This window comes from Elgaria multicarinata, chromosome 11, assembly GCF_023053635.1.
Source record: "Elgaria multicarinata webbii isolate HBS135686 ecotype San Diego chromosome 11, rElgMul1.1.pri, whole genome shotgun sequence".
Lineage (NCBI taxonomy): Eukaryota > Metazoa > Chordata > Lepidosauria > Squamata > Anguidae > Elgaria > Elgaria multicarinata.
The window spans coordinates 37,548,039-37,574,635 of NC_086181.1; the positions used below are offsets into that span (position 1 = coordinate 37,548,039).

The 26,597-nt window shown below is 49.5% G+C and overlaps 1 protein-coding gene across 1 annotated transcript in view; it reads left to right on the forward strand.

Moving 5' to 3' along the window:
* NFATC4 (nuclear factor of activated T cells 4) overlaps positions 1-23,328 on the forward strand; it is a 29,227-nt gene extending 5,899 nt beyond the window's left edge. Inside the window, exons 2-10 of the mRNA XM_063137938.1 lie at positions 2,179-3,166; positions 10,731-10,893; positions 13,997-14,196; positions 16,087-16,259; positions 19,823-19,963; positions 21,043-21,098; positions 22,090-22,216; positions 22,322-22,846; positions 23,209-23,328. Coding sequence (XP_062994008.1) covers positions 2,179-3,166; positions 10,731-10,893; positions 13,997-14,196; positions 16,087-16,259; positions 19,823-19,963; positions 21,043-21,098; positions 22,090-22,216; positions 22,322-22,846; positions 23,209-23,276 — 2,441 coding nt within the window. The 3' untranslated portion in view covers positions 23,277-23,328. The remainder of the gene's footprint in view (positions 1-2,178; positions 3,167-10,730; positions 10,894-13,996; positions 14,197-16,086; positions 16,260-19,822; positions 19,964-21,042; positions 21,099-22,089; positions 22,217-22,321; positions 22,847-23,208) is intronic.
* The last annotated feature ends 3,269 nt before the right edge of the window (positions 23,329-26,597 follow it).

The window sequence follows — 26,597 nt, forward strand, 5'->3', positions numbered from 1 at the left end:
GCCTCAGGAGTAAGCAAGGGTGAATGACTCAGCAGCTTTCCCCCCAGACCTTGCTACTTCTTCCCTACAGGGAAAAGATCTCCAATCAGCTGCTGATAGGTGTTGAGAGCTTTCTCCTGATGGGGCGGGGTGGTGGTGGGCAGAGTCCAGGGAAGAAGTGGTGGGTTGGATGGGGAATGACTGTGGATCAGAGGTTTTCCCCCATTCCTGCATTAAGTGCTCATTTCAAACAGAGACCATCCATTTTCCTTTGCCGTATTTTTTGGTGACTCTGAAAAGAGAATACATTCATTGAATGCACAATACATTACAAATCAAACATATATATCTCAGTCTAGCTTGTTTTACGCTCCCCATTTTAGAACTTCTCTACACATAAGAAAAATCAAGAGGCTTCTGCCACCAAAGGACGCATCGGCGCCCGGAGCACCCCCATCGCCTGTCCCTCCGCGCTGGGTGCAGTAAGACCCAGCGGGCATAGCGCCTCCTATGACAGGGGAGGCAGTACACCCATTGCCAGAATGGCAGCTGTAGTGGCGGATGAATCCCAGCTCCTGTTAAGAGGAGAGATGGCCCCGTTGGCATTTTTTTCTCCGGTGATAGCCACCGTGAAACATGCGCCATCGCCAGAGAAAGAAGCGCTGACGGATACATCTCTCCTCTTGCCAAGTGCTAGAATTTATCCTCTGCCACGGCCATCACTTGGCAACGGGCTCGTCGCTTCTTCGTGTGGTGTGGCTCTCCTTCCTCCTCTGCTCCTCCCCATGGAATGGCGGCGCCCCAGTAAGGTAAGCAGTAACCAGCACCGCCATTCATTGGAGAAGGCCGAGAGTGGGGAGAGGGATGACAACTCAACGGAGTGGAAATAGTCCACTCCATGGAGCAGCGCTTCCGTGTTGCCCAAGGGCGCCCTGGAAATAGCCATCCATAGAATGGACTATTTCCACTCTGTGGTCTAAAGTGTCGTCTGAATGCACCCATTTTGTTTAATGAAACAGCACCATCTAGTAGTGGAATTATAGTGCAACACTAACATTGAATGCCACATTATTTCTGAACTTTTAAAAAGCAAGATTGCTGGGAGATGTCCTGAATGTTGAAAACATCATGTTATGGACCTGCAAACTTCCATGAGTGGCTAATCACAAGTGTTCAATAAATTGCTCGTTTAGAGAAGCTCTTAGAGTCAGCGTATTCCAGAAACAGGAACCATTTGAAATCACCTTTGAAATTAGGTTGCGCAGCAGCCCTAATTTCCAGAGATATTGATTACTTATGCTAATTAGTAAACTTACTCTGAAAAAATGGAATTAACTTTTTTTAAAATGAATTACTATAGTAACTGTGCTAGGTAAGGTTTCTGTGAACTTGAATGGTTCATTGAATAGTTTTTCTCTTTGGCTTTTATCCCGAAACAGCAGGGTCAGCCTTCAGGTTTTTTTAAAAAAATGTGTGTGGGAGAACTATAATATAAATAAAGCAAAGTAACAGTAGCTATTACAAAACAAAACCCCATTTTAAAGGCAGTTGTGGTATGGAGGCAGCAAGCCGATTCTTCAAGCATCAGCAGCATTATGGCTTTATGCAGTGTTTAATATTTGACCAGTACATTCAGCAACCTCAAATTAGAGTTAAGAATGCTGTCCTTCACAGGATTGCAAGGATTATTACAAGGTAAGATACGTGCAGCGGTTTGAACATTTGTGTGTGCTATGTTTGTATGTTCTACAGAAATGCTTATTAATAAAATTATGTCTACCAAGAATATTGGGTGGATTAAAAATATAATGAACGTATTATTACTATTATCAATTAGTTGGTGGGGGGACAATAATACTATGCATGATCAGCTTGTGACATTCTTTGCTATAAGATGTGGCCATGAGCACAGATGAGCTTAAAAAGAAGCAAAAAAAAAAAAAAGAAGCATTCATCAAATTCCTGGGTACCATATCTATCGGCCAGAATTGCAAAGAATAGAACCTCTCCATTCATGAGCAGTGTACCTTCTTAATTGCCAGATCCTGGGGGCCAACAACAGCTGTATCTGGCTATCCCCAGCATGCCAATCTTGAGAGATTCCCGGGTCACCTGGCCACCTGTTCTTGGACTGCTGGGCCAGATAAAGTTTTGACTTAATCCAGCATGGTGGTTCTCATTTTATGTTTTATGTTACAGACCTGGACACAGACAACCTCCCTGTCTATTGTTCGCTCGCTCTTGGGGACCCTCCTCCTTATGCTTCTCCTCTGAGCATCCCATGTCCGCTGCATCTCGGTGGGGGCCGTGCTGGCATGCATTCTCCCCCTCCCCGCCCAGCCGACTTGGATGGCGACACCTTTGAGAGTCAGCCGGCTCGACGCGTACGTCTAGGGAGTTCCCGGGTGCTGGAATGCCCAAGCATCCAGATCACGACAATTTCGCCGAGCCGACGGGGCGAGGAAGATGATTGGGACTCGTCGCCTCGTGACTATCTCCTCCTGGAGGCCTTTGGGAACTACCGCGAGATGGCTCCGTCTTCCGGGTTCTTCACGCCGAGTCCTGCCAGCAGTGGCAGCGTTTCCCCGTGGAGCTTCTTTTCGGATGATGAGGCTCCCGCTGGGGACGATGTGGAGCACGAGCTGAATGAGGCAGCAGCTCGTTTTGCCCTCAGCTCCCCCTTGGGTTCGCCAAGAGGCTCTCCCAAGCCATGGTCCCCCGCCGATGAGTCGTGGCCGGCCTATGGCGCCAGCTACTCGCCAAGCCGGAGCACAGAGGATGGCTGGATGCTTCTGGGGCCCCGGCCAGCTTCCCCTTGCGGCAAGCGCCGCTATTCTAGCTCTGAAACACACTCCTCGGCATCCCCGTGTCTGTCCCGGAGGGGCAGCCTCGGCGAGGACACCCTGGGGGAGTCTGTGGAAGCAAGCAGTGATGCAGCTCCCTTCAATTGTACGGGAGCTCGGCTGGTGGAAAGCATTCCCCAGAAAGCCCGGAAGACATCAACTGAACAGACGGTGGCCCTTACCCGGAAGGAGGAGGGGAGCTGTAATGGAGAGGATGGGAGCAGTGGCATCACAGGAGGCTTTGGACTTGGTACGACCCGAAAAGAAGGGATGGATTACCTCGCTGTGCCTTCTCCGTTGGCCTGGTCCAAGGCTCGTATTGGAGGTCACAGTCCTGTATTCAGGTAAGCTAGATGCAATACTGCCTCGGGAGAGCTGCTCCCGTTTCTCCTTAACAATATAAGAATTTGGATCAGAAGAAGGGTCCATTGAAAGAGACCATTTGTGACAGTTCAGCTTTAGGAAGATGCTGAAGCAAGGTATGATGGGAATATCTTCTGAGTGGAGCTGGTGAGGGGTCATGGCCTGGGGAAAGACCAGAGGTCTGGACTGAAAGGCCTGGAGGACCGCATTTGGCCCACTGACCATAAGCTCATGCCCTTGGCATATGCCATTTTATTTTATTTATTTTATTTTAAGACAGCTTCATGGGTGTGCACAGTGTACAAAGGGCCTTGCTAGACCTGCCGGATAAGCCGGCAGGGAGGAGGGGCGACGGTGCGCTAGAGCTAGTGCGCGCTGTCGCCGGCTTCCAGACGCACGACGCGACGGGGCAACAGGAAGCCCCGTAGCGTCGGCCATTTTTTTTTTAAAGGGACCATGTGCGCCAGGGAGCCACCGGAGAAGGTAAATGCTTTTTTAAAAAACAATAAAGCCCCCCGCTCCCCCTGCCCCTGATTCCCCCAATGCCCGATGATCCCCTCCCCCTTCGCTCACCTGTCCTCCCCCCATTCCCGATGGCCGATGCCCAGCCTTCTCCCCCCGCACCATCCCCGATGCCCGGCCTTCTCCCCACCACCATCCCCGATGCCCTGTCCCTGGCTCTCCTTCCCTCGCCCCCGATGCCTGCTCTCCTTCCCTCGCCCCGTCCCCGATGCCTGGCCTTCTCCCCCTCTCTCCTGCCGGGTCCGGCCTTCCCCCCCGCCCCTCTCTTTCCCCCCCTGGGATCCCCCCGGCCCAATGGGCACAGCGCTTGTATGAGCGCTGTGCCCAGTCCATGGCTTTTCCCAGCTACTCGCGAGTAAGTGAGCAGCCGCAAAAAGCCACGGACCCTGCTAGACGTTCCGCAGCATAAGCGAATTCGCTTATGCCGGCTTACGGCAGGTTTTAGTGCGGCCTGACCCCGGATTCCCCTGTGCGTCATCTGGATGCACAGGAGGGAAACCGGGCCTCACACCATGCTAACGCCTGGTCTAGCAAGGCCCAAAGTGTGGTGCCTTGAGGAATTTACAGTCCAAATTCTGACACAGGAGTGTGTGTGTGTGTGTGGATGCAGGGGTTAACAGAAGAAGAATATGTAAGGATTTCAGGTACTTTATTTATTTATTTATTACATTTCTATACCGCCCAATAGCCGAAGCTCTCTGGGCGGTTCACAAAAATTAAAACCATAGTAAGACAACCAACAGGTTAAAAGCACAAATACACAATACAATATAAAAAGCACAACCAGAATAAAAGCCACGCAGCAAAATTGATATAAAATTAGAATACAGAGTTAAAACAGTAAAGTTTAAATTTAAGTTAAAATTAAGTGTTAAAATACTCAGAAAATAAAAAGGTCTTCAGTTGGCGACGAAAAGAGTACAGTGTAGGCGCCAGGCGGACCTCTCTGGGGAGCTCATTCCACAACCGGGGTGCCACAGCGGAGAAAGCCCTCCTCCTAGTAGCCACCTGCATCACTTCCTTTGGCAGGGGCTCACGGAGAAAGGCCCCTGTAGATGATTTTAAGGTCTGGGCAGGTACATATGGGAGGAGGCGTTCCTTCAAATAACCTGGCCCCAAACCGTTTAGGGCTTTAAATATCAATACCAGCACTTTGAATTGGGCCCGGACCTGGACTGGCAGCCAATGAAGTTGTAAAAGGACTGGCGTAATGTGATCTCGCTGGCCAGTCCCTATTAGTAAATGGGCTGCCCTGTTTTGTACCAGCTGAAGCTTCCGGACCGTTTTCAAAGGCAGCCCCACGTATAACGCATTGCAGTAATCCAAACGAGAGGTTATCAGAGCATGGATAACTAGCTAGGCTATCTCTGTCCAGATAAGGGCGTAGTTGCTATATCAACCTAAGCTGATAAAAGGTGCTCTTTGCTACTGAGTTCACCTGTGCCTCAAGTGACAGTTCTGGATCCAAGAGCACCCCCAAACTTCGGACCCAATCCTTTAGGGAGAGTGTAACCCCGTCCAGGGCAGGGCCAACATCACCTCGCCGGACAGATGAACCACCCGCTAACGGTACCTCCGTCTTGTCTGGATTGAGTCTCAGTTTGTTAGCCCTCAAACTAAAAGTCACAAGGGGTGGGGCCGGGGGCGGGGCCAAAGTATTTATACTGACAGTACTAAAAACTTGCTGTCCTACAAGAAAGGGGGAAGAAGTAAAGAGAGCTTGCTCACTTGGGGCCAATTTCAAGTTTCTATAGATGATGAGAAAAGTGTCTCGTTAAAACCTGACCTGAACGCACATAGCGGTTTTTGAAAGAGAGAATAAACGACAAGGAATATATGTTTATCTGGAATCTACCACTGAGGGAACATCAGGGAGAAATCTTTCTTGACCTTCTCACCTGATGCCTTTCAGCTGAGGATCGGGATGGAACCTTGAAGGCCTGTCAAATTTGCCAGGGCATTACCCGGAAGTGCTGCCTGTTTCAAGGCCCATGGAAGCATCAGGCTGAGAGCATGTTACAACCGGGTCCCTTGTTTCATTCATCCCTTTGCCCCCCAACCTTCTCGCCTGTCTGCTGTAACTAGTAGGACTCCAATTGACCCCATGGCTGGTGCAGGCAAGGGGAACAGACGGGAGGTGTCCTACTCTTGACAGGGGTGGCTCCTCCAGGTAGGCACCTAGTAACGTTTGGCCATGGTGAGCTCAGACAGAAGGTCCTGGCCTCAATCCCAAGTTCTCTCCAAGCAAATAAGATAGGATGGCAGCAAGTTATCATTATTGTTACATTTATTTTCTACCTTACCTCCAAAGAGTTTGAGATGATCGTCCTCCTCTCCATCTTACCCTCACAACAACCCTGTGAGGTAGGTTAAGGTGAGAGAAAGTGATTGGCCCAAAGACACCCAGTGAGCTTCATGGCTGAGTGGGGACTGGAATCCGGGTCTCCCGAGTCCCAGTTTAACGCTCTAGCTGCTACACCATGTCACTGTGTGATGGGAATGACCTCTCTCTGGGACCCGGAGAGCTGCAGCCAGTCGGAATGGGTAATACAGGGCCACACGGACCATAGGCTGACCCCACTATAAGCATCTTCCTGGTTCTCTACATGTAGTCCCTACTTATCCCGACTTTCTTCCTAATATCGAATTAGCCAGCTTTTTTTGTCATCCTCCTAGAATAGACTTCAGCTCTTGCTTGGGATGTCTATCACTTGGAAAACTGATTGGTTTTGCTTGATGGAGTTCCGCTGCATGTACGACTCACTTGGCATCTGCAAGCCAAGCTGCGGACTCTTCCCTGAACTTTGGCAACTTTTTTTGCGCAGTGTGTGTGTGTGTGGGGGGGGTTTCAGCGTGGGGAAGTTCCGCCATTTGTGTAGATTATGGTCGATTTTGCGCAAATTAGCCAAACCTGCCTGTAATATGTGAAAATTTGGCTGCAGTTTCCATACTTTGCACAAATTCGACAGCAGTTTCCATAATTTGTTCAAATTCAATTGTACTTTCTGCAATTTGTGCAGATTCAATTGTAATTTCTGTAATTTGCACAAATTCGGCTGTTTGGGGTGTGAATTGTTCAGAAATTTGCACAAATTGCAGACCTTTCTGCACAAAGGTGCAAAATTCCTAGAAAATCCACAAAGTGGCCCAACTCGCTGCAGACCAGGTCAGGTATCACATTGGGGAACCAAAACTAAGTCTAGAGGGTGAGACTAGGAAAACCCATTCAGCTCCACCACCCCAAATGGATTTCTCCGCCACCCCTGTCTCTCACCCCCTAGCATCCAAAGTCCTTCACCCAAACACGTCCTCTACTTCGCTACATTTCTCTAGGCCTGGGCTGCTGGGGGTGGTGATGGTAGTGGTAGAGAAGTCCTGGATCATGGTCCTTCCACACACACACGCCCGCCCCTATTTTTTAACCCAGCCGGTCTGAATTTGCCAGCTGCATTTTCCGCGCTTTGGTCTGGCTGCCAGAGGTTCTGTTGTATAAAAACAACTTGTCAAGCCAGCTCAGGCAGAAGGCCTGGTGTCTCCAGTTACATATCCCAGACCCCGGCTCTGCAGGATTGCTATGGGGGTGGGGGGAACTGGCATAAACATGCTGTGGCTCGTTGCCTGTTAAGGTAAGCGATTGGGTCAAAAGAATTTTCTCCCGCACGGTGGATCAGCCTCATGACCTCTGAGTACGGGGAAGGGGGTGTTCCCCCCCCCCCGCTCCCAGTTCCATCCGTAAATCCAAAATCCATCCTTTCAAATTAGGACTTGGTTTCTTTTAAAGCCAAGCTTGATAATAATAAGTGAGTTATCGCTTGATGGAAGCCCTGTCAGAGCTGAAATACGTAAGGCCCTTGCGTCTACTTGCTCACAAGGAGTGTGCCGTCTGCGCGAGCAGTTTTCCGGAAGAAGCGATACTGGCTGTTAAGATGAGCTTTGCAAGAGCTGAGCTGCTGAATCAGGGAGTCTTTCTCTTTGGGAGCTCGGTGGTTTGGGGGGAGATGGTGAGCGGGGATGGAAGAGCTTTGCAGAACCAAGCTCCTTTCGAGAACTGTAGCATCCGTGGTGTTTTGGGGATGCACTTTGGGAAGACGGTGCACAGTTCTGAGGGTGCTCCATCTCAACATAGGAACCTTTGAGCTGGAAAAACGGCAGGGAGAAAAGCAAGCGAAAAGATCAAGGGGCTGGAGCAACTCCCCTAGGATGGTTGTATCAGCCAGGGGTGTCCGTGGGCTGATAACAATTTCTGAAAAGCTATCGGGCTGCATTCCAGTGGTGGGCGGGGCTGAATGCCAGGGGCAGGGCCAAGGGGGCGGAGCAAAAATGCCAGTGTGCTTTAGCGTAAACCGCTTACTGCCTGTAGCTAAACCTTAGGAGAGGCATTTCAACCTCGTAGAATGAGGGGAAAGAACCCCGCGAAAACTTGGAAACCCCCAAAACCCTTGGTGATTAAGGGAAAGGAGGTGGGGGCCATCTGGAGAGCGCTAGGTAGGGCGGATTCGGCCCACAGACCTGAGGTCCTACACCCAGGTCTCAGTAGTTGAAGCTTTTTTTTTTTCTAATATAGAGGAAAGAAGGTCACTACAGGGATGAGTTCATAAAATTATCTGTTATGGAGGAAGATGATAATGAGAGGTTTCTATTCAGCACAAGCAAGACAACAGATCAAGAATTTGGGGGCTTCATCATAAATATGGGCCACTAGTTTGGATGGGTTTTGAAAGGGACATGGACGAATTCATAGAGGTGAGATCTAGCTCATGATCGCTAAGTAGAGCCTCCATGCTTAGAGGCAATATGCCTGTGAATACCACGTACTGGGGACAAATGACAAGGGAGAACAATTCTCTTTGTACCTTCCTTGCAGGCTTCCCGGGGGTATCTGGTTGGCCTCTATGGGACACGGGATAATGATCTAGATAGGCCTTTGGTCTGATGCAGCATTCAGCTGGGTTCATACAACATGCTAACACACCCAGCGTGGGTTGTTGTTAAACTGTGGGTTATCGTGTTGTCTGAACGCAGTGCATTTTCTGCAGGGTGGGTTATCGTGTGGTCTGAATGCAGTGCATTTTCTGCAGGGTTGCTCATAAACCGTGCAGCATGGCTTGTTAACCACCCTGAGCAATCCAAGTTCGAGCCATGGGTTCTCAAGTTGTCTTGCTTGAGAAAAAAATAAACCACACTGCATGATTACCAAGCCACTCTACAGAAAACGCACTGCGTTCAGACAACACGATATCCCACCCTGTGGAAAGCGCACTGTGTTCAGGCAACACAATCCATAATGGGTCAGCGTATTGTGGGAAAGGAAAGGAAAGGAACCTCTCGTGCAAGCACTGAGTCATTACTGACTCTTGGAGGGACGCCAGCTTTCGCTGACGTTTTCTTGGGAGGCCTTATAGCGGGGTGGTTTGCCGTTGCCTTCCCCAGCCGTTATTACCTTTCCCCCAGCTAACTGGGTAGTCATTTTACCGACCTCGGGAGGATGGAAGGCTGAGTTGACCCGAGCCGGCTGCCTGAAACCAGCTTCCGCTGGGATCGAACTCAGGCCGTGGGGAGAGTTTCGGCTGCAGAAACTGCTGCTTTACCGCTCTGCGCCACACAAGGTCAAATTCTGGAGTAAGACACATTTGAAACTCAGAAGCGTTCTCTGAAGGAATGACAATACATTGGGCTTTTTACTAGTGTTCACCTATAGCGAGTTAGAAAATGTCTCCAGGTGAGTGATAAGGGAAAGAATATTAAAAATGCTTCAGGGCTAGTAATCTAGCCTGCAATGTCTGCTCTAATATCACTAAATGTGAGCTTAGGAAAGGAAGCCCGAGCTTCTAGATTTAGTGGTACTGAGTGTTATGGCTGGGGAGAAAGTTAACCGGATGTGGTAGAGTCCAAATCTGATGTATCTTTTAATAATTGTTTAGAAGGGTGAAAACTTTGGTGGGGGCACCCTGGTCCTCCCACAGTGTCGTAGGGATGGAGAAAGCTGCACCAGCCAACATTTGGAGAGGAGAGGAGCCACAGCTAGGCGGTTGAGCACCTGCTATGGATGCAGGAAGTCTCAGCTGCAGTCCCTGATAACTCCAATGAAAAGGAGCTGGCAAAATCCCAGAGGGCGGCCGCCATTCAGAATAGACCACACTGGATAAAACGGGTTCTGAGCTGACCTAAGAGGGAGTCTTGTGCCAGGGAAGACACAGCTGTTGAAAGGTCCACGTGGCCCCTGTTGGGCTCATTTTGGTGAGAAGGGAGCAGGAAAGGAGCTCTAACCGGTGAGAGCCAGTGTGGTGTAGTGGCTAGAGTGTTGGACTGGGAGTCGGGAGATCCGGGTTCTAGTCCCCACTCGGCCATGGAAACCCACTGGGTGACTTTGGGCAAGTTGCAGACTCTTAGCCCAACCCACCTCACAGGGAGTGGAGTGGAGGAGGATTATGTACACTGCATCAGGTTCCTTGGAGGAAATAAGGTGGTACAGCACCATGTACATTGATGGTGCTATATAAATAAATAATAATAATAATAATAATACGTAAATGCAATAAATAAATAATAAATAAATAAATAAATAAATAAATAACACCATTTTCTCCATGCTGGGGGATGCACTGAATTCTATGCTGAAAGAGGCATGGGGAAAAGCTAGAATGTGTGGGGCTGGATGACATGAGTGGGCGTATCAGAGGTCCTGTGGCAGGAGGGGAGTACCCTCATTGCGGTATAGCAGTTAGAATGTTGGACTGGAAATCGGGAGATCCGGGTTCTAGTCTCCACTCAGCCACGGAAGCTCCCTGGGTGACTTTGTGCCAGTCACAGACTCTCAGCCAAACCCACTTCACAGGGTTGTTGTGAGGATAAAATGGACAGGAGGAGGATTATGTACGCCGCCTTGGGTTCCCTGGAGGAAAAAAAGCGGGATATAAATGCAATAATAAATAAAAAAATAACCAGGTCATTGACGAAATAACCTACCTTGAACTGCTTTGCAAACACTTTTCTTCTGTTCCTCTCCTCCCCCCTTATCCCCAGGTCTTCTGCTCTCCCGCCTTTGGACTGGCCCCTCCCCAGTCAATACGAACAGTTTGAACTGAAGATCGAGGTGCAGCCGCGAACTCACCACCGGGCCCATTACGAGACGGAGGGGAGCCGGGGTGCGGTGAAGGCTGCCCCAGGGGGACATCCTGTGGTGAAGGTATGGGGGGGGCGGGGGGGGAGCAGAGAGATAACCAGAACTGTTGTGATGCACCCAAGGGTGGACAGGGGCAAAGCGCACGAGCTGGGAAGTTCAAAGAATTTGTGAGATGGCTTTAGCCCTGGGGTAGGGACCCCAGGGCCCTCCAGGTGCTGTTGGACTTCAAGGCCCATCAGCCGCAGCCAGCATGGCCAGAAATCAGGGATGATGGGGCTTTAAGGCCAAAGCATTTGGAAGACCATGGGTTTCCCCATTCTCCTCCTCTCACGCTCCCGGCTTTGCTTCCCTGTCAGCAAATTACTCAGTTTTGAGAGCTTCCTTGCGTAGTTTTGCTTAATTCTCTGTATTCAGAAAAGCAGCACAGCAGGGAAAATGGGCCAGAATAGCACTTTGCTCCTTGATGTGCCAGTTTTTTTAGGGTTTTTCTTCTTCTTTTTTCTTAAACCAGGCTTGTGGAAAGAGAAAAACGGGAGGGGGTGAAGAGAAAGAGAAAAAGAGAAGCGCTGTGACTGTTCAAAAGTGCAATATAAATTCTATGTATTTTTGGTTCGCACTTCGTTTTTCTAGGTGTGCACCTAAAAAAGTAGGCTGCGGATGAGACATAATCATCTCTGGGAAACAATAGTAGATACGCTCATCCAAAACCCAGGATTGGCTGCCTTCCCCCGTCGGGTACATGCAGGTTTTCCGTCTGCTTTTGCTACATGTGAAAAGGACCTTGGTGTAGTTAGAACGGGACCTGGGACCTAAATTCCACTTTACCGGGTGTTGAATGAGCTTGCCTCCCTGTGGTCAGAAAGGGGAGCACATTGTTCTGTGTGTCATAGTTGAGCCTTGAGCATGGCTCAAGAGTACCTCTGAGCATGTGGAGAGTTCCTTTCTGTTGTCACTGCACCATCACAGCCTCCTCTTCCATCTTTGGGACTGGAGAGTAAGGCTTCCGAGTTAAGAGATGTGTGAAACCTTTGAGACGCTTCCCTCTTTAGAATTTAGCCAGTAGCAGGAAGAGATGTTCAGCATTGTTTTCCGTATGGTCAATTAATTTAGGGTTCCTGCATGCTCTTGTTTCCAACATTATATATTTTTAAATCTCTCTCTCCCAAACACACACACCCAGAGGGATTTGTGTTGTCGTCTTCTTCTCCTTCTCCTTCTTTTTCCTTCTTCCTCCTCCTCTTCCTCCTCCTCTCCTTCCCCCCCTTTGGAGGGCTGGTGTGAAAGCAACTCTCCAGAAATGTGAAAGACGAAAAATATTCCCACTTCAAAGGCTTCCCTTGCTGCGTGCAAAAATAATAAGAAAAGACGGCAAATGTCACGGATTTTGTTTTTATACGAATTGTGAAATAGATGCCTGCTAAATTGCGATTAAGTAAGTGGAAAGGTTATTTTTTATTTAGCAGGAATGAGTGGGTGATCCTTGGCCAGCTTGCTTTTATAGTAGGAGGAAAGAGCAGAGGCATGTGGGTTGCCGGGGGGTGGGGGTGTTGGCGGAGGGGGGGTGAAGCCCAACAAAGCTCTAACGAAATTCTTCCTGTACTTCGTTCCAGCTCCAAATTTAACCCAATTAGAATTTTGCGCTCTCTGTATTTGGGATACTCTACAAGGCCTGCAAACGTGAGGGCCGGGAAGTCTTTCGCCTCTCCCCCCCCCCACTAACTCTACCCCTCCCTTTTAGAAGCTCAGCTTTGTGTATGCTTCAGTCTTCTTTTCCCCGTCACATTCCCCTGGAACCAGGATCTCGGGCCTGCCCTTTCCCACGCTCTTAGTCCAGAATCGCAGCCTTGGTGTCCTCCGGCTTCCATCTCTTTGCGTCACTCTTTGTGAATGGTAGGGATAGCAAGTTGTGCATGTATGCGTGGGGGGGGGAGGGAGGCAGGCACGCGCTTAGGAAAATACCTCCCTGCACACTTTTCTGGAGACTTCCATTTTTTTTCTTTTGTAGGAGTTCAGATCTCGCCCTTGCTCACAAGATCCATCTATGTGTATGCCCCCCTTTTCTAAAGCTGTCTCCCCCCACCACACCTTAATCCTGCAGTCCTCCCCCTTCTTTCCATTTTCCTCACCCCTCCCTAAAAGTTGGCAGATATCTGTGCGCGGGTAATAAGTCTGCTTCCTTAATTCCCCAACCCCCTTCCTGGAATATTCCATCTTCTATGACATGAGATGGCCGGAGTGGGGTGGGGTGGGGGGCGCCAAGAGGTAAAAAAGAAAAGAAAAAAGGGAGTGTTTCCTTGAAAGCTCAAATCGACTGCAGCTGTAAGCCTTGGTTTCTGATGAAAAACATCTGGGCAGCCCCTGAGGCGAGACCACCAAACTGCTGATGTCTCCGGCTGCAGCGGCGAGTGCCAAAGAGGGTGAACTTGTAAAGGGGTAGGCGATGGTGAAGATGGGGAACGAGTCATAGAAGTGCCCTTTCACTAAATGGAGATCCAGTTCGCGAAACTGTAATTGCAGGGCTTAATTTAAGCCAAGGATTAGCCCTGAAACCTATTTTTGTTTGATAAGAATTTGGCTTCTTAGAGAATCTAAAGTGAAGCTATGGGTGTATTCCTATCAGCTGCGTTAGGTTTGTTTAAAACCATTCCGCTGCCAAACCTTGCCCTTCAACTGTTAGTGTTTATGAACATTCTGTGACAGCATAGCCGCGGAATCTTAGACGGACGTTCTTTCCTAGCCCTGTGGGCTGAGAACTTTTCATGGTCGTGCCGCCCGCCCGTTGAACCTGGGACATTTTGACACTCGGATCCGTGTTCTGCTTGTGACGAAACGAATTTGGACCACGCTCTTCCCACGTGCAGAACATCTGCCGTGATGCGATGCCACGGAATGTTCAAAATGGCTCCTCACGGATGGAATGGGAAAGTTCAGCCACAGAATGTCAAATTTAAAAATACTTTGGCTGTGAATAGCTGTTGGATCTTGGTGGGGGTGGCCCCCCAAAATGTTTGCCATGTGAAAATGGCAGCTTTTAATTAGATATAATCACAGTGATTTTGACGCATCACAAAGGAACATAATGAATCAGTCTGGGGCAAAGAAACAAAGAGATTAAGAAATGTAAGGGACTAGAAGCTTACAACTATCTTTTCTTTTCTGACCCTAGCTTTTAGGGTATGATGAGAAACCCCTTACCTTACAAATGTTCATCGGCACGGCGGATGAGCGGAACCTGCGTCCCCATGCCTTCTACCAGGTGCACCGTATTACCGGCAAGATGGTGGCTACCACGAGCTACGAATCCATCATCAGTGGCACCAAGGTCCTCGAGATGTCCCTGCTTCCCGAGAACAACATGGCTGCCAAGTGAGTTGTTTTTGGGGCGCACAAGGGCGGAGAGATTTCTCCAGCGCATTGTCACAAAGCTGGAGAACATGTCTGGGTGTGAAAGAATTTAAGGCTTTCCCCCACCTTAAATGGCAGCAATCCTGAATGGAGTAATAGCCCTGTTTCTCTGACTGTGCCTTTATTGATTGACTGATTTATTATGTTCCTATACCGCCAAATAGCTGAACCCCTCTGGGCTGTTCGCAGCAGTGAAAACCATAAAATGCAGCCGAATAAAGCATCATATAAAACTTTTAAAAGTTTTAAACCGCAGTATCAAACCAAAGTTTTAAAAGGCACAATGTAGAAAGGATACCTCTGTATGATGCCTTTGTTTTCAAATGTGTGTCGCTCTCGTTTACGCACTACATTTTTAGATTACATTGCGATCCTATGATCCCTGGGAGGGCATCCCAGGAGCTGTAGGATATGTCGCCTTTCCCCCTTTGGGGTCGGGAAGGCGGGAAGGAGGGTGTCGCACCCACCACTTTTTTAAAAGGACATGAGCGCACATGTGCTCCAACTAAAATGTAAGGGTTTTTTTATTATTATTTTTAAAAGCCCTGACCCCCGCTCTCTCCCACCCCTGATTCCTCCCGGCCCGTTCCCTCTACTGATCCCCTCTACTCATGGGGAGGAGGGAAGAAGCCGGGACGGGTGCTCGGGGGCGATCCCGAGACCGCAGGAAGAGTCAGCTTTTCTCAGAGATTATTTATCCCTCGGAAAACTGTTCTCACTAGGGGTGTGCACGGCCCCCCCCACTCCGCTTCACTTTCAGATCCGCCATTTTCAGATAGGGCCGCTCCGCCCCGCCCCCACTCTGCCTGTGCCCACTCCGCTACGCTCGGAGCTCCGGATCCGGATCGGAGCTCCGTTCCCCCCCCCATAGAGCCCGGTAAGGGACCAAGGGAGAGAGGGATCTTACCTGCCTCCGTCCGCGGTCCGTCGCCGTCTTCAATTGAGCCTGCGGTTCCACCAGGAAGTCTGGGCTGCAAGCGGCCCAGACTTCCTGCTGGAACCACGGGCTCAATTGAAGACGCTGATGGACCGCGGACAGAGGCAGGTAAGGGAGAGGAGGGCGGGGGGGGGATTACCGGGCCCTGCCGCCGTCGCCGCATGGGCGACAGCGGCAGGGCCCGGTAAACCCCACTTACCTTTCTGGCGGAGCTCCGGATCGAGGCGAAGGATCCGCCTTCACCTCGATCCTCTTCGCCACGCTCCGCCTTAAGGGCAGGCGAAGCCCCCCGCTCCGCTCCTGCTTCTACGGTCCGATTAGAAGTGGAGCACATCCCTAGTTCTCACCTCTCCTTTCTCCCGGGAGTCCCTGTGCATCATTTGGATGCACAGGGACTCAGCCGTGACCAGCCCGGATGGTGTAGAAACGGCCTTAAGGAAGTCTCGCACTGAAATCTGGCCCTTCGGGGGATTGACAAACTTCTGCTGCCTGCACAACTCGGCTTGGATTTGCAAGCTGAGCTGCAGGTTTCCCCTCAAACTCCTGGGACTTTTTCCATCTAGTTAGGTACAAATAGATTTTGTACCATTTGTGCCCAAAATGTGTGCCAATTGTCCAAGTTAAAACAGAAACAGAAAATCCCTAACCTCCCTTTTAGGAGCGAGTGACTGTTGTTTGTTGATTTCTAACATGCTTTGCAACCCCCCGGGATATCGCGCCCGCATATGGACTAAGGGGAGGATCTTGTGATCAGAATATCACGAGATCCTCCCCCCTCCCTCCCTCTACACCGGTACGGTGTAGAAAGGGCCTCAGGGAGGTACATCTGCCACGCCCCAAGAACCCGGCTCGCAAGGATCCCTTCCTGTTTTTCCTCGGGTTAATTCCTGGGCCTTTCCTTTTTCTCACACCAGCATCGACTGTGCAGGGATCTTGAAGCTGCGAAACTCAGACATCGAGCTGCGCAAGGGCGAAACGGACATCGGGCGCAAGAACACCCGGGTGCGCCTGGTCTTCCGTGTCCACATTCCTCAAGGGAACGGCAAGGTGGTCTCCATCCAGACGGCTTCTGTGCCCATCGAGTGCTGTGAGTGCCCAACGTCAGGGATGTAAAGGCCTTGGCCTGGATCCAAAGACGGCTGAACCCAAAGATGGAGGGCGGCTGAATATAAATGGCTCGAAAGGCAGCCAATCGGCTTCCTTCCAGCTCCAAAACATGCTTGCCATGGGCTTGCTTCAGTCTGTTGGTGACAGAAGTTGTACAGGGAAATTCTGAATATTTAAAGCTGGGCCAAATCTCTCTCTCTCTCTCTCTCTCTCTCTCTCACACACACACACACACACACACACACACACTTTTGCAGGCCCGTTTGTCACCCGCGAAAGGGGAGTGAACACAAGCCATTTTTGAGGAGGAGGGCTTTCCTTTCAACACAAGTTTGGCCAAGGTTTTCTTTCTGCCTCTTCCCCGCAAAAAAAGAAGGGAAAAAAAAAGTCTTGCCCCCTACGATAAGGGGTAACTTTGCTGCTTCAAGCAACCCACCCACCTTCCTGCGACAGAGTATGTAGGATCGTTCCCAGGGCATTCAGGGGCAGTGAGAGAGAGTGAGGAATGGTTGTCCCCATTCTTAAAATGCATCCCTTTCAAAGATTAGATTGATCTTCACAGGGGCATCACCCCACCTTGGGGCCTGCATTAATATACATCTAAAATAATAAGAGAGGATGTGTATCTCTCCATCCATCACTGCCATAGCACCAAGACCATGAATTCCAGGCACCAGGAACATGGCATGCAAACTAAGGGGTGTCCATCCCTGATTTATTTAATTTTTTTTTTTTAAAAAAACCATTAATGTATTTCAATGTGTCCCAAGTGGTTGGAGCCGGCAGTACCATTCTCAGCCACTAGGGGAAGACTTCCCTAACCAGCACATGGCTTTGCAGGCCATAGAGTTTGAAGCCAAGAGAAATTAGTAGACGGTGGGGACAGAGGGCATGTGCCACCCCTTGGTGGAGTGGAGTGGGCAGACCCCTCGTTTAGCGAGCGTTAGGATTGCATCATGCCAGGGCCATGCCTAGTGGACATGGCTACATTCAGACAGCATGGCACAATGCGTCTAGTTCTGACAGCTGTGTCAAGTTTGCTTGAAGGCTTTGCGGTATCGATCTAAGGACTATTCCCAACCCACGCAAAGCCAGATCCATCGCTAGAATATGTTTAAGGAAAGCACTCTGGATATATAAGAAGAAACCCCCTCTTTATTTTATTGTATTACATTTCTGTACCACCCTATAGCTGAAACGCCTTTCTTCAATTAAGCACCAGGTTTCTGCAATTTGGAGGGAGGTGGACCCCTTGATGGGGGAAGCATTTCCCCACCTTAGCATCCCCTAGCTTTACATATGCTCCAGTGTAGTTGCACCTGAACACCTTCTTTTTAAAAAATAGTTTTCCATCCAAGCAGTACAATGGATTTGCTTCTCCAGCCGTGTCCTCTCCTGCCCCTTACTAACTTGAACTATTTTAAGAATAGTGCATACACAGCGCATTGTTAAATTATGGAATTCACTATCAGAAGATGTAGTGGTGGCCACGAATCTGGATGGCTTCAAAAGGGGGTTGGATAAATTCCTGGAGGCAAAGGCTATCAATGGCTACTAGCCCTGATGTTTGTGTGCTATCTCCAGTATTCGAGGCAGTAAGCCTGTGTGCACCGGTTGCTGGGGAACATGGGTGGGAGGGTGCTGTTGCATCATGCCCTGCTTGTTCATCCCTGGCTGATGGCTCATTGGCCACTGTCTGAGCAGAGTGCTGGACTAGATGGACCCTCGGTCTGATCCAGCATGGCTCAGACCAAGGGTCCATCTAGTTCAGCACTCTGTTCACACAGCAGCCAACCAGCTGTCGACCAGAGACCAACAAAGCAGGACACTGGCGCAACAGCACCCTCCCACCCATGTTCCCCAGCAACTGGTGCACACAGGCTCACTGCCTCGGATACTGGAGATAGCACACAAACATCAGGGACAACAGCCTACTCCAAGAATTTATCCAACCCCCTTTTGAAACCATCCAAATTGGTGGCCACCACTACATCTTTTGATCGCGAATTCCATAATTTAACTACGTGCAATAAAACCATTTTGGAGATGGTTTTGCTTGCATTCTAAAAAAAGAAAAGAAAGGAAGCCCCCGTGCCCCGCTCTCTGACCTCAGAAGAACTTTACTCCAGTCGCCTAATGGCAGAGCCGTCACAACTGTTTTTCAACACCATGGGGGCCGGTGAAAGGAAAGCATCCTGTACATGCTCTGGGCACTCATTTATCTTGCATTTTCTTAGACTCACCTCCTCTTCCTCCTCCTCCCCCTCACCTTTTTGCTGGCAGTGAAAATAATTATTATAGGGGGTTTGTTTTGTTTTGTAAAGCACCGTCAAAGTTCGGGGTGCTTTTGCAGAGTTCGCAAGGAAGGCCTGCCTGAGGATCTTACAACTTTTGAGAAGGGGGAAGAGGGCATGTTTGGACCCAGGCAAAGGGAGCCGCATGGAGGTCCCATTGTAATCAAAGTTAACATTCTTAAACGAGGCCTTAAGTCCCATCGATTTCAATGGGAGCCGTGCAGCGTCCTCCTTCTGGATGCAACTTTTGAGAAGGGGGAAGAGGGCATGTTTGGACCCAGGCAAAGGGAGCCGCATGGAGGTCCCATTGTAATCAAAGTTAACATTCTTAAACGAGGCCTTAAGTCCCATCGATTTCAATGGGAGCCGTGCAGCGTCCTCCTTCTGGATGCAACTTTTGAGAAGGGGGAAGAGGGCATGTTTGGACCCAGGCAAAGGGAGCCGCATGGAGGTCCCATTGTAATCAAAGTTAACATTCTTAAACGAGGCCTTAAGTCCCATCGATTTCAATGGGAGCCGTGCAGCGTCCTCCTTCTGGATGCAACTTTTGAGAAGGGGGAAGAGGGCATGTTTGGACCCAGGCAAAGGGAGCCGCATGGAGGTCCCATTGTAATCAAAGTTAACATTCTTAAACGAGGCCTTAAGTCCCATCGATTTCAATGGGAGCCGTGCAGCGTCCTCCTTCTGGATGCAACTTTTGAGAAGGGGGAAGAGGGCATGTTTGGACCCAGGCAAAGGGAACCGCATGGAGGTCCCATTGTAATCAAAGTTAACATTCTTAAACGAGGCCTTAAGTCCCATCGATTTCAATGGGAGCCGTGCAGCGTCCTCCTTCTGGATGCAACTTTTGAGAAGGGGGAAGAGGGCATGTTTGGACCCAGGCAAAGGGAGCCGCATGGAGGTCCCATTGTAATCAAAGTTAACATTCTTAAGTCCCATCGATTTCAACGGGAGCCGTGCAGCGTCCTCCTTCTGGATGCAACCGATTACGTGTGCTTGAACTTGGTTTCCGTTGGGGATGAGGGCTACAGGCTTGCGCCAAAGGCATCATGGGAGTGGTGGGTTTTGAAGGAAGAGGGGGGTCAGCAAGGAACCTTTGGGGGAAGCCATTCTCATGTTCGTCATACCGCTCCCCTTCCCTCCTTTAATATAATACTGCTCCCACCTACCTACCATTCCCAAAATGTGGCTGTTCCCAGGCAGGATGGCCTCTGTTCTCTGACTGCTGTCTCCTGCTCCTTCCTCGCAGCCCAGCGCTCGGCTCAAGAGCTCCCCCAAGTGGAAAGCTACACCCTCAGTGCGTGCTCGGTGCATGGTGGGGAAGAGCTGGTGATCAGTGGTGCCAACTTCCTGCCTGAATCCAAAGTTGTCTTCATTGAACGAGGCCCCGGTAAGCAGCGCCTCGTAGAACTTGGGGGGGGGGCGTCTTGCTTTGCTTTGCAGTACAGGACTGTTAGGACGGATGGAGCCTCTGTCGCGGTCAGAGGCAGCGTTCCACCCGTCACCAGATGCAGGGGCCAAAGAACAGGCGATGGCTCTCTTCAACATGCTTGGCTTATAGGCTTCGTAGAGGAGCCTGGCTGGGCCAAGTGGGTCCTGGGCTTGATCCAGCACACCATGGCGCCCTCCCTGATTCTGATAAACCTGCTTGATGCCTTGCTTGTCCCCCTTAATATTTACTTATTTACAAAAGTTGTGTGCTATATAACCTACCTAAACCAGATTCCGGAGCGGAGAACATAAGAGATAAAACATTGAAAAAGTAACAAGATTAAAACACCATATTAAAATTATACTTTTTTAAAACAACAACAACACAGAATGCCAATAAAAAACGTGGCTGGTCAGTTAAGGAATGCTTCCTGGAATAGAGCTGTTTTCTGGAGGCGCCAGAAGCAGAACAGTGTTGGAGCTTGCTTGACCTCCACGGGCAGGGAGTTCTAAAAAGAAGGGGGGGCCACCACGCTGAAGGCTCTACTCCTGGTGGACTCCATTTGGGCCATAGGTCCATGCGGAACCACCAGGAACGTTTCCTTTGATGACCTCAGAGACCAGGTAGGTTGGTCCCCACCACCTATGGAAGAGAGGTTGAACCCCAAGTCCACAGGCAAAATTTGGCCTGCAGGTGTTCTCTAAAAGGCCACACTGTCTTTTCTTGGCTCCACCCCCTTTGCTCTCACGTCAATCATTTGGGAGTTTTCCAGATATTGCATGTTTCCTCCACGCACCCTGCACACCCATTCTACCAAGTTGAAATCCTAAGGCTTAGTTCCCGGCACTAAGGGCCGTTCATTTAAGACATGCTGGTATTTGGGTCTGCTCCTTTTGTCCTACCCATTTGCCTTTGGTCCTGCCCACCCCTGGGATGCACCCGCCCACATCCCACCCCCAGAAAGCGTCTCCAAAAGGGGATTCGCTTCTTGGGTTGAAAGAATTTCGACAGTAAGCCATTCGCTTTTTTGTTTTCAGATGGAAAACTCCAGTGGGAAGAAGAGGCAAGTGTTAATCGGTTGAAGAGCACGGAGGTGAGAATTCCGGGCTGGGGTCTTTTCATGAACGTGTGAAGTGGGCAGGGAAACTGTGGCCTGGATTTTCTGTATTCGGAATGGGGCTAGGAGGCCTTCAGTGAAGCAATGAAGAAGGGAACAGGGGAAGCCTTTGAATGAATGGGGGCGATGGCAAGTAAGTTCTGGACTGGACTCTTAGAAGGATTGCACTTGCCTGAATGAGCCTTTCCGGTGGGAGGCCGGCTGATGAATAATGCCCAATGCAGAGGTGGTGATGGTTGTTGACAGGAGCAGACATGCTGCAACAAATGTGGCATAAAGGCTTCTAGGAATTCATTGCAAAGAAACAATTCCTGTTCTGGATGTTTACTCACTTACGTAACGCCATTCTGCTAATATAGCCCAAGTGATTCACAGCTTTTTTAAAAAATCCCTTGCAATATAATAGACGTGGTACAAATGGGCCTGAGAGGGGAGAGGAAAATAATCAAGTTCAGACTGCTGCGATTCTGGAACAGGAAGAGCCAAAGGGCCGTTAGTCCGAACCAGGCCGACGGAGGGGGCGTCGCTGTCTCGCCTCCTATGCAACCAAATGAAATAGCCACTGATGGAGACAGTTCAGGGAGGGGAAGAGGCAAACGCAGCAGTTACCAGTCGAGCCAATGGAGTGGGCCTTGCTGACTGGCCTCTCCCTCGGGTGCAGCCAGGTGGAATGCCTGCTGTTGGACACAGTTCCGAGAGGGGAGGCTTTCTCTTTCACTGATTTGGATTGGGACCTCCGCGTTTCTTTGTTTTTCGCTCATGGGATGATAGAAAGAAAACCCAGGACTCGATCTTGCCTTGAGGAGCAGCAGGGGCCGGTACAGGGACATTTGGAAAGGATTTGGGGATCTGGGTTTCTGGATGCAGTGGGAGCTGCAGTAGCTCAGCGCAAGAGTATAAATGGTGGACCATGGTCTGGAAATGTAACTGTGTCGGAGTGACATTGCCTCTCTCATCGCTTCTACAGGCCTCGCTGACCCTCACCGTTCCCGAATACAGCAACAAGCGAGTGTCGCGGCCCGTTCAGACATACTTCTATGTTTCAAACGGGCGCCGGAAAAGGAGTCCAGCTCAGTCCTTCAAATACTTACCTGGTATATAGATGCGAAAATGGGAGTTGGGAGAAGATGTGGGGTACGGGGGTGCTAAAGTGATATTGCTGATGTATCCCCCCCACACTTTTCCCCTCTCTCCTCCAGTGATCTTCAAGGAAGAACCGCTTCCGGATTCTCCACACCGCAGTTTCCCGCACGTCTCTCAAAGTCCTCTCTTCCCACCGCCGTCAGCCCAGGGCACGATGGATTTCTCCCCTTCTGGGCCACCCTACCCATATGGCCCAGAACACTCCCCGCCCTGTTCCCCCTATGGCCCTGATTGGAGCCCTTGCTCATTCCCTACCCCGCCGCCCCGCTACAGCCCCGCCTTCCGTTTCCCCGCCAACGAGGCCTACCGGGGCGTTAACCTTTCGGTGCCTCTCCTTGCTCCGGCGGGCCTCCCTCACCTTCATGCTCTAGACTGCCGCCCACCCCATTTCCAGCCTCCCAGCCCACAACTCGGCCCCCAACCGCCAGGGCGGGGAGAAACCCATTGTGGAGAGAGGACTCAGGAATGGACGGGCCGAGAGCTCGTGTCGGACGAGCACAGCACCAAGGAGCTGGAGAAACCGGGGTTTGGCAGTGGCTTCCGGGATAACTTGCCCATCCATGGGATCACGCTGGAGGAAGGTAAAGCTAGACTTATAAAAGTTTTCAAAACCAAGTCCAACCCCACGCCCCCCAAAACATCATTTTTGGGTGGGATTTTTGTTTTTGGAGGGGTGATAGAAATCACAGTATTTGCAGAATTCTTTATTAACATTTATAGACTGCCTTATTTTCTAAACAGCCATCAAGGCGGTGAACGATTTAAAGCAATAAAACCTTAACAGCGTGAAAATAACATAAAAAATGGCAAAACATTAAAACAATCCGCTACGTTAGCTTGCCTCGTGGGTTCTTGGCTTAGATGCTGAGCTTTGCTCCAGCTGGTGAGTTTCCTTTCATGCTTTCTCTGTCTCCCTCCTGTTGGCCCATTATCTCCTCTGCAGTAACCGAGATCATCGGCAGGGACTTGAGTGACTTCCCCGAACCATCCTGCGAAGGGGGGCGGAGCTGAGAAATTGCCACACCCCGGACGCTCAAATCTTCAAGAGGACCGGAAGCTCAGCTCGGAGGATGACGACGACGACGATCTGGAGAAAGTTGTCCACTGCATAGATCTCCTCAAGCGCCGGTTCTTGGGGGGGGGGGGGAACGACCCTCATATTTATATATCTGCCCCTTGAGTTTCCTACCTATCCTTTCATGTGTTCTGTCTCCCCTTTCTGTCCTTCTGCTGGTGCTTCCATAAAGGCTGATCGTAACTCCGGATTTGCCGTGGTGGATCGAGGCAAAGTTTCCTCCGGCTGAGTTTTCTGTCCTCTCGTAATGTCCAGCCAGAAGAGGTCCCACGAAGGTTCAGTCCATCACTGCCCTGCTCAGTAGCTGTCTCTGTTTTCATTCCACAGTGTCTGAATGTTAGCGAGGCAGAGGATTTTTGACCAAGAGTGGGAATTCCACATCTGGCTACCGTCATCCCTGAGAGACCTAGTTTTTCCTCTGTTCCTCTAATCCCCTTCTAAAGCCCTCTACACCATCTTTCCTCAACCTGCCACCCTCCACATATGCACTCCCAGCATCAAAGCCAGCCATAGGCCTGTGCGAATCACCAACTCACGTCCTCACCGAATTTCTCCAAATCCCATCTTGAAGTTCGTGCATATTAAAATCCTTTTCAGATTGCAAGCTTCACTTCCTCCCCTTTTGCGTGAAGATCTGTGAGTGTTTTCATGCTTATTATTTTCCAAATGGTGTGCATCTTTGAAATGGATGCATTCTTTTCCCATTGATTAAAGCTTATTTGTGCATTTCACCCCACCCCAAAGTATGCATGTTTTTCTGCATATTTTGCAAATGTATGAATGCTGTCAGATGCATTTTTTGGTGGTGGTGGGGTGGTGGTTCAGCAAACTGCATTGCAAGTTTGGCTTCTGTTTTGAGTCTGAACGAGCTTCGCGATGGAATTCGGAGAAATTCAACACATTCGTGTTTTGTTGATTTGCTGGGAGTTGTAGTCCAAATGCATAGTCTTGAACCACAGATTGTGTATCCATCCTTTTTTGGACAACAAGCTGCAAATTGGGTAATCTGTTTAAAGAAGAAGAATTGAAACAAATTTCTCATACATCCCTATGCTCACCTGTGCATACTGGGAGTTGCAATCCATCCCATCTGGAGAGCATCAGGCTGGAGAAGGCTGCTTTGAAATGTGGCCATCACAACGTTCTGTGGCAATGAGTTGCATAGGTTAATCCATTCAACATGGCCATCCGAATAAGACCTCCCATTTTCCAGAGTGCTCTATCTTTGTATCCCTCTAGCCTTTTATTTTAAGTATTCTGCCCATGCTTCTTGTTTGTTTCCACCACCACCAAGTCTGCCACTGTATCATTCATACTATCTGTCTGTCAAACCACCTCCCATCTTCACGTGGACATTTCTGTAACGGAAAAGGGTTCCGATTCTCTACCTTCACCCTATCCCAATCTGACGGTTCCTCGTGGTAGTGGTGTAAGGGATGTGCCTAAAAACAATGAGTTTCAAGCAATGTTCCTGGAGTGATTCTTCAGGGAGACCATCCATAATGGCCACCAAGTTTCCCTGAAAGTTAGAACGGCCATAATTCTTCATCTTCTGCCAGCTGGAATTGCAGGCAAGTGCCTTGTGTGTCCTGGACACGGGTCCTCGGTTGATGCAAGAGATTGTTGGGTAGAGATGGGCGGAACAGGCTGGTGTCCATTCCGTCCCATTTCCACGTACGCGCCAAAAGAAGTCTGTTCCCTCCTGTTTTCAGGTGGGTTTCTAGGAAACAACCCTAAAAAAAATTCACACATTCAGATTCTTTTTGGGGGGCGGGGGATGTTTTATTTAAAAAACCTTAAAGGCCACCTAAAAATAATTTTTAAATAAAATAAAAAAATTATGAAGTGCTCTGAGGGCTGAACTAGAAAGCATGGCTCTTGTCAGAAGTGTTAAAATTATGCTGTGTTTATCTGCTCCTCGGCCACCTGGGAGCAACTGGACTGATAAACTGCTGTCTCTCGGGAATATTGTATATCACTGCAGGGCCAGTGGAAGAAGGGATGTTTTGTGTTTCTAGCTGCTTGGGTGGCCAGTCTCCAGCCAGGACCTCTCACAAAAACATAAAAGCAAGGTTCTAGTCCTTAAGCCCAAGAAGACAGGCTTGGATATGTGTAGGTGATTCCTGAAGACATCTCGGCAGCCACACATAGCTCAGAAAGGGATGTGGAGAGCTTGCAGCTGCAGGGAGGGGGAGGCTAACACCCTCCCTAATTCCCCTCAGCAGAATTCGAATACATTGTGCAAAATGACCTAAAGCCCTACAATGTCTGTTCACATAATTTATGCATATTTCAGAATTCCAACTTTTCGGGGTGCACAGTTCGGTTGATATCTTGGTGAGGATTTTTTTTTTACTAGTTTCTGAAAAAAGAAAATTAAGTAGGGTGACCATATGGAAAGGAGGACAGGACTCCTGGATGCATGCAGCAACTGGTGAATTTTCCTCTTCATCACAACTGTTAAAACTGCTGGAGCTATACTACAGGTTTAACTGTTGTGAAGAACAGAGAATTTCACCAGGTGCTGCATGCATACAAACAGCACCTGCTGAAATTCCCTCTTCATCACAACAGTTAAAGATGCAGAAACCCTGTCCTCCTTGTCATATGGTCACTCTAGTCGTGGCAAAATCCATGAGCAGCAAATGAAGCAGGTCAAACTATAGTCACTTAACTGAAGTCAAGGGCCATCTTTTACATATGTTCACCCTCTGAACTGGACCAATGTTCTTTTCCCCATTTATACACATGCTTCCAAGCAAGTAAATCAGGGCAATGATGTTTTAAAGGTGGAAAACATAGTGTATCTCTATGTGATAGAAAAAAAGCCATAATATTATTGCTGGTGGTAAAGAGAGATGCTAGTCCTCATGAACAGTCTCCCTTATGAGAGTTAATGAAAGCCAAGCTACCTGTTACTTTACAAAGACCACTAACAGTTATGTCTTCTTTCCTTTTTGGCTCAAAAGTAAGCACGAGGCACCTGATCTGGATTGGGACCCTAATGTAAGAGTTAGGGAAGGTTGCACACGTACTCACTCTGCATTCTCCATCTGGCTTGGGTGTCAGTGTCTGCAATGATGGATATGGTGGCCGTATGGAAATGAGGACAGGGCTCTCTCTTCATCACAACAGTTAAAGTTGAAAGAGCTCTGCTCTCTTGAACAGATAAAAAGCAGGGCAGGGCTCCTGAAGACTTAACTATTGCGATGAAGAGGGAATTCCACCGGTGCTGCATGCATACAAATGACACCTGC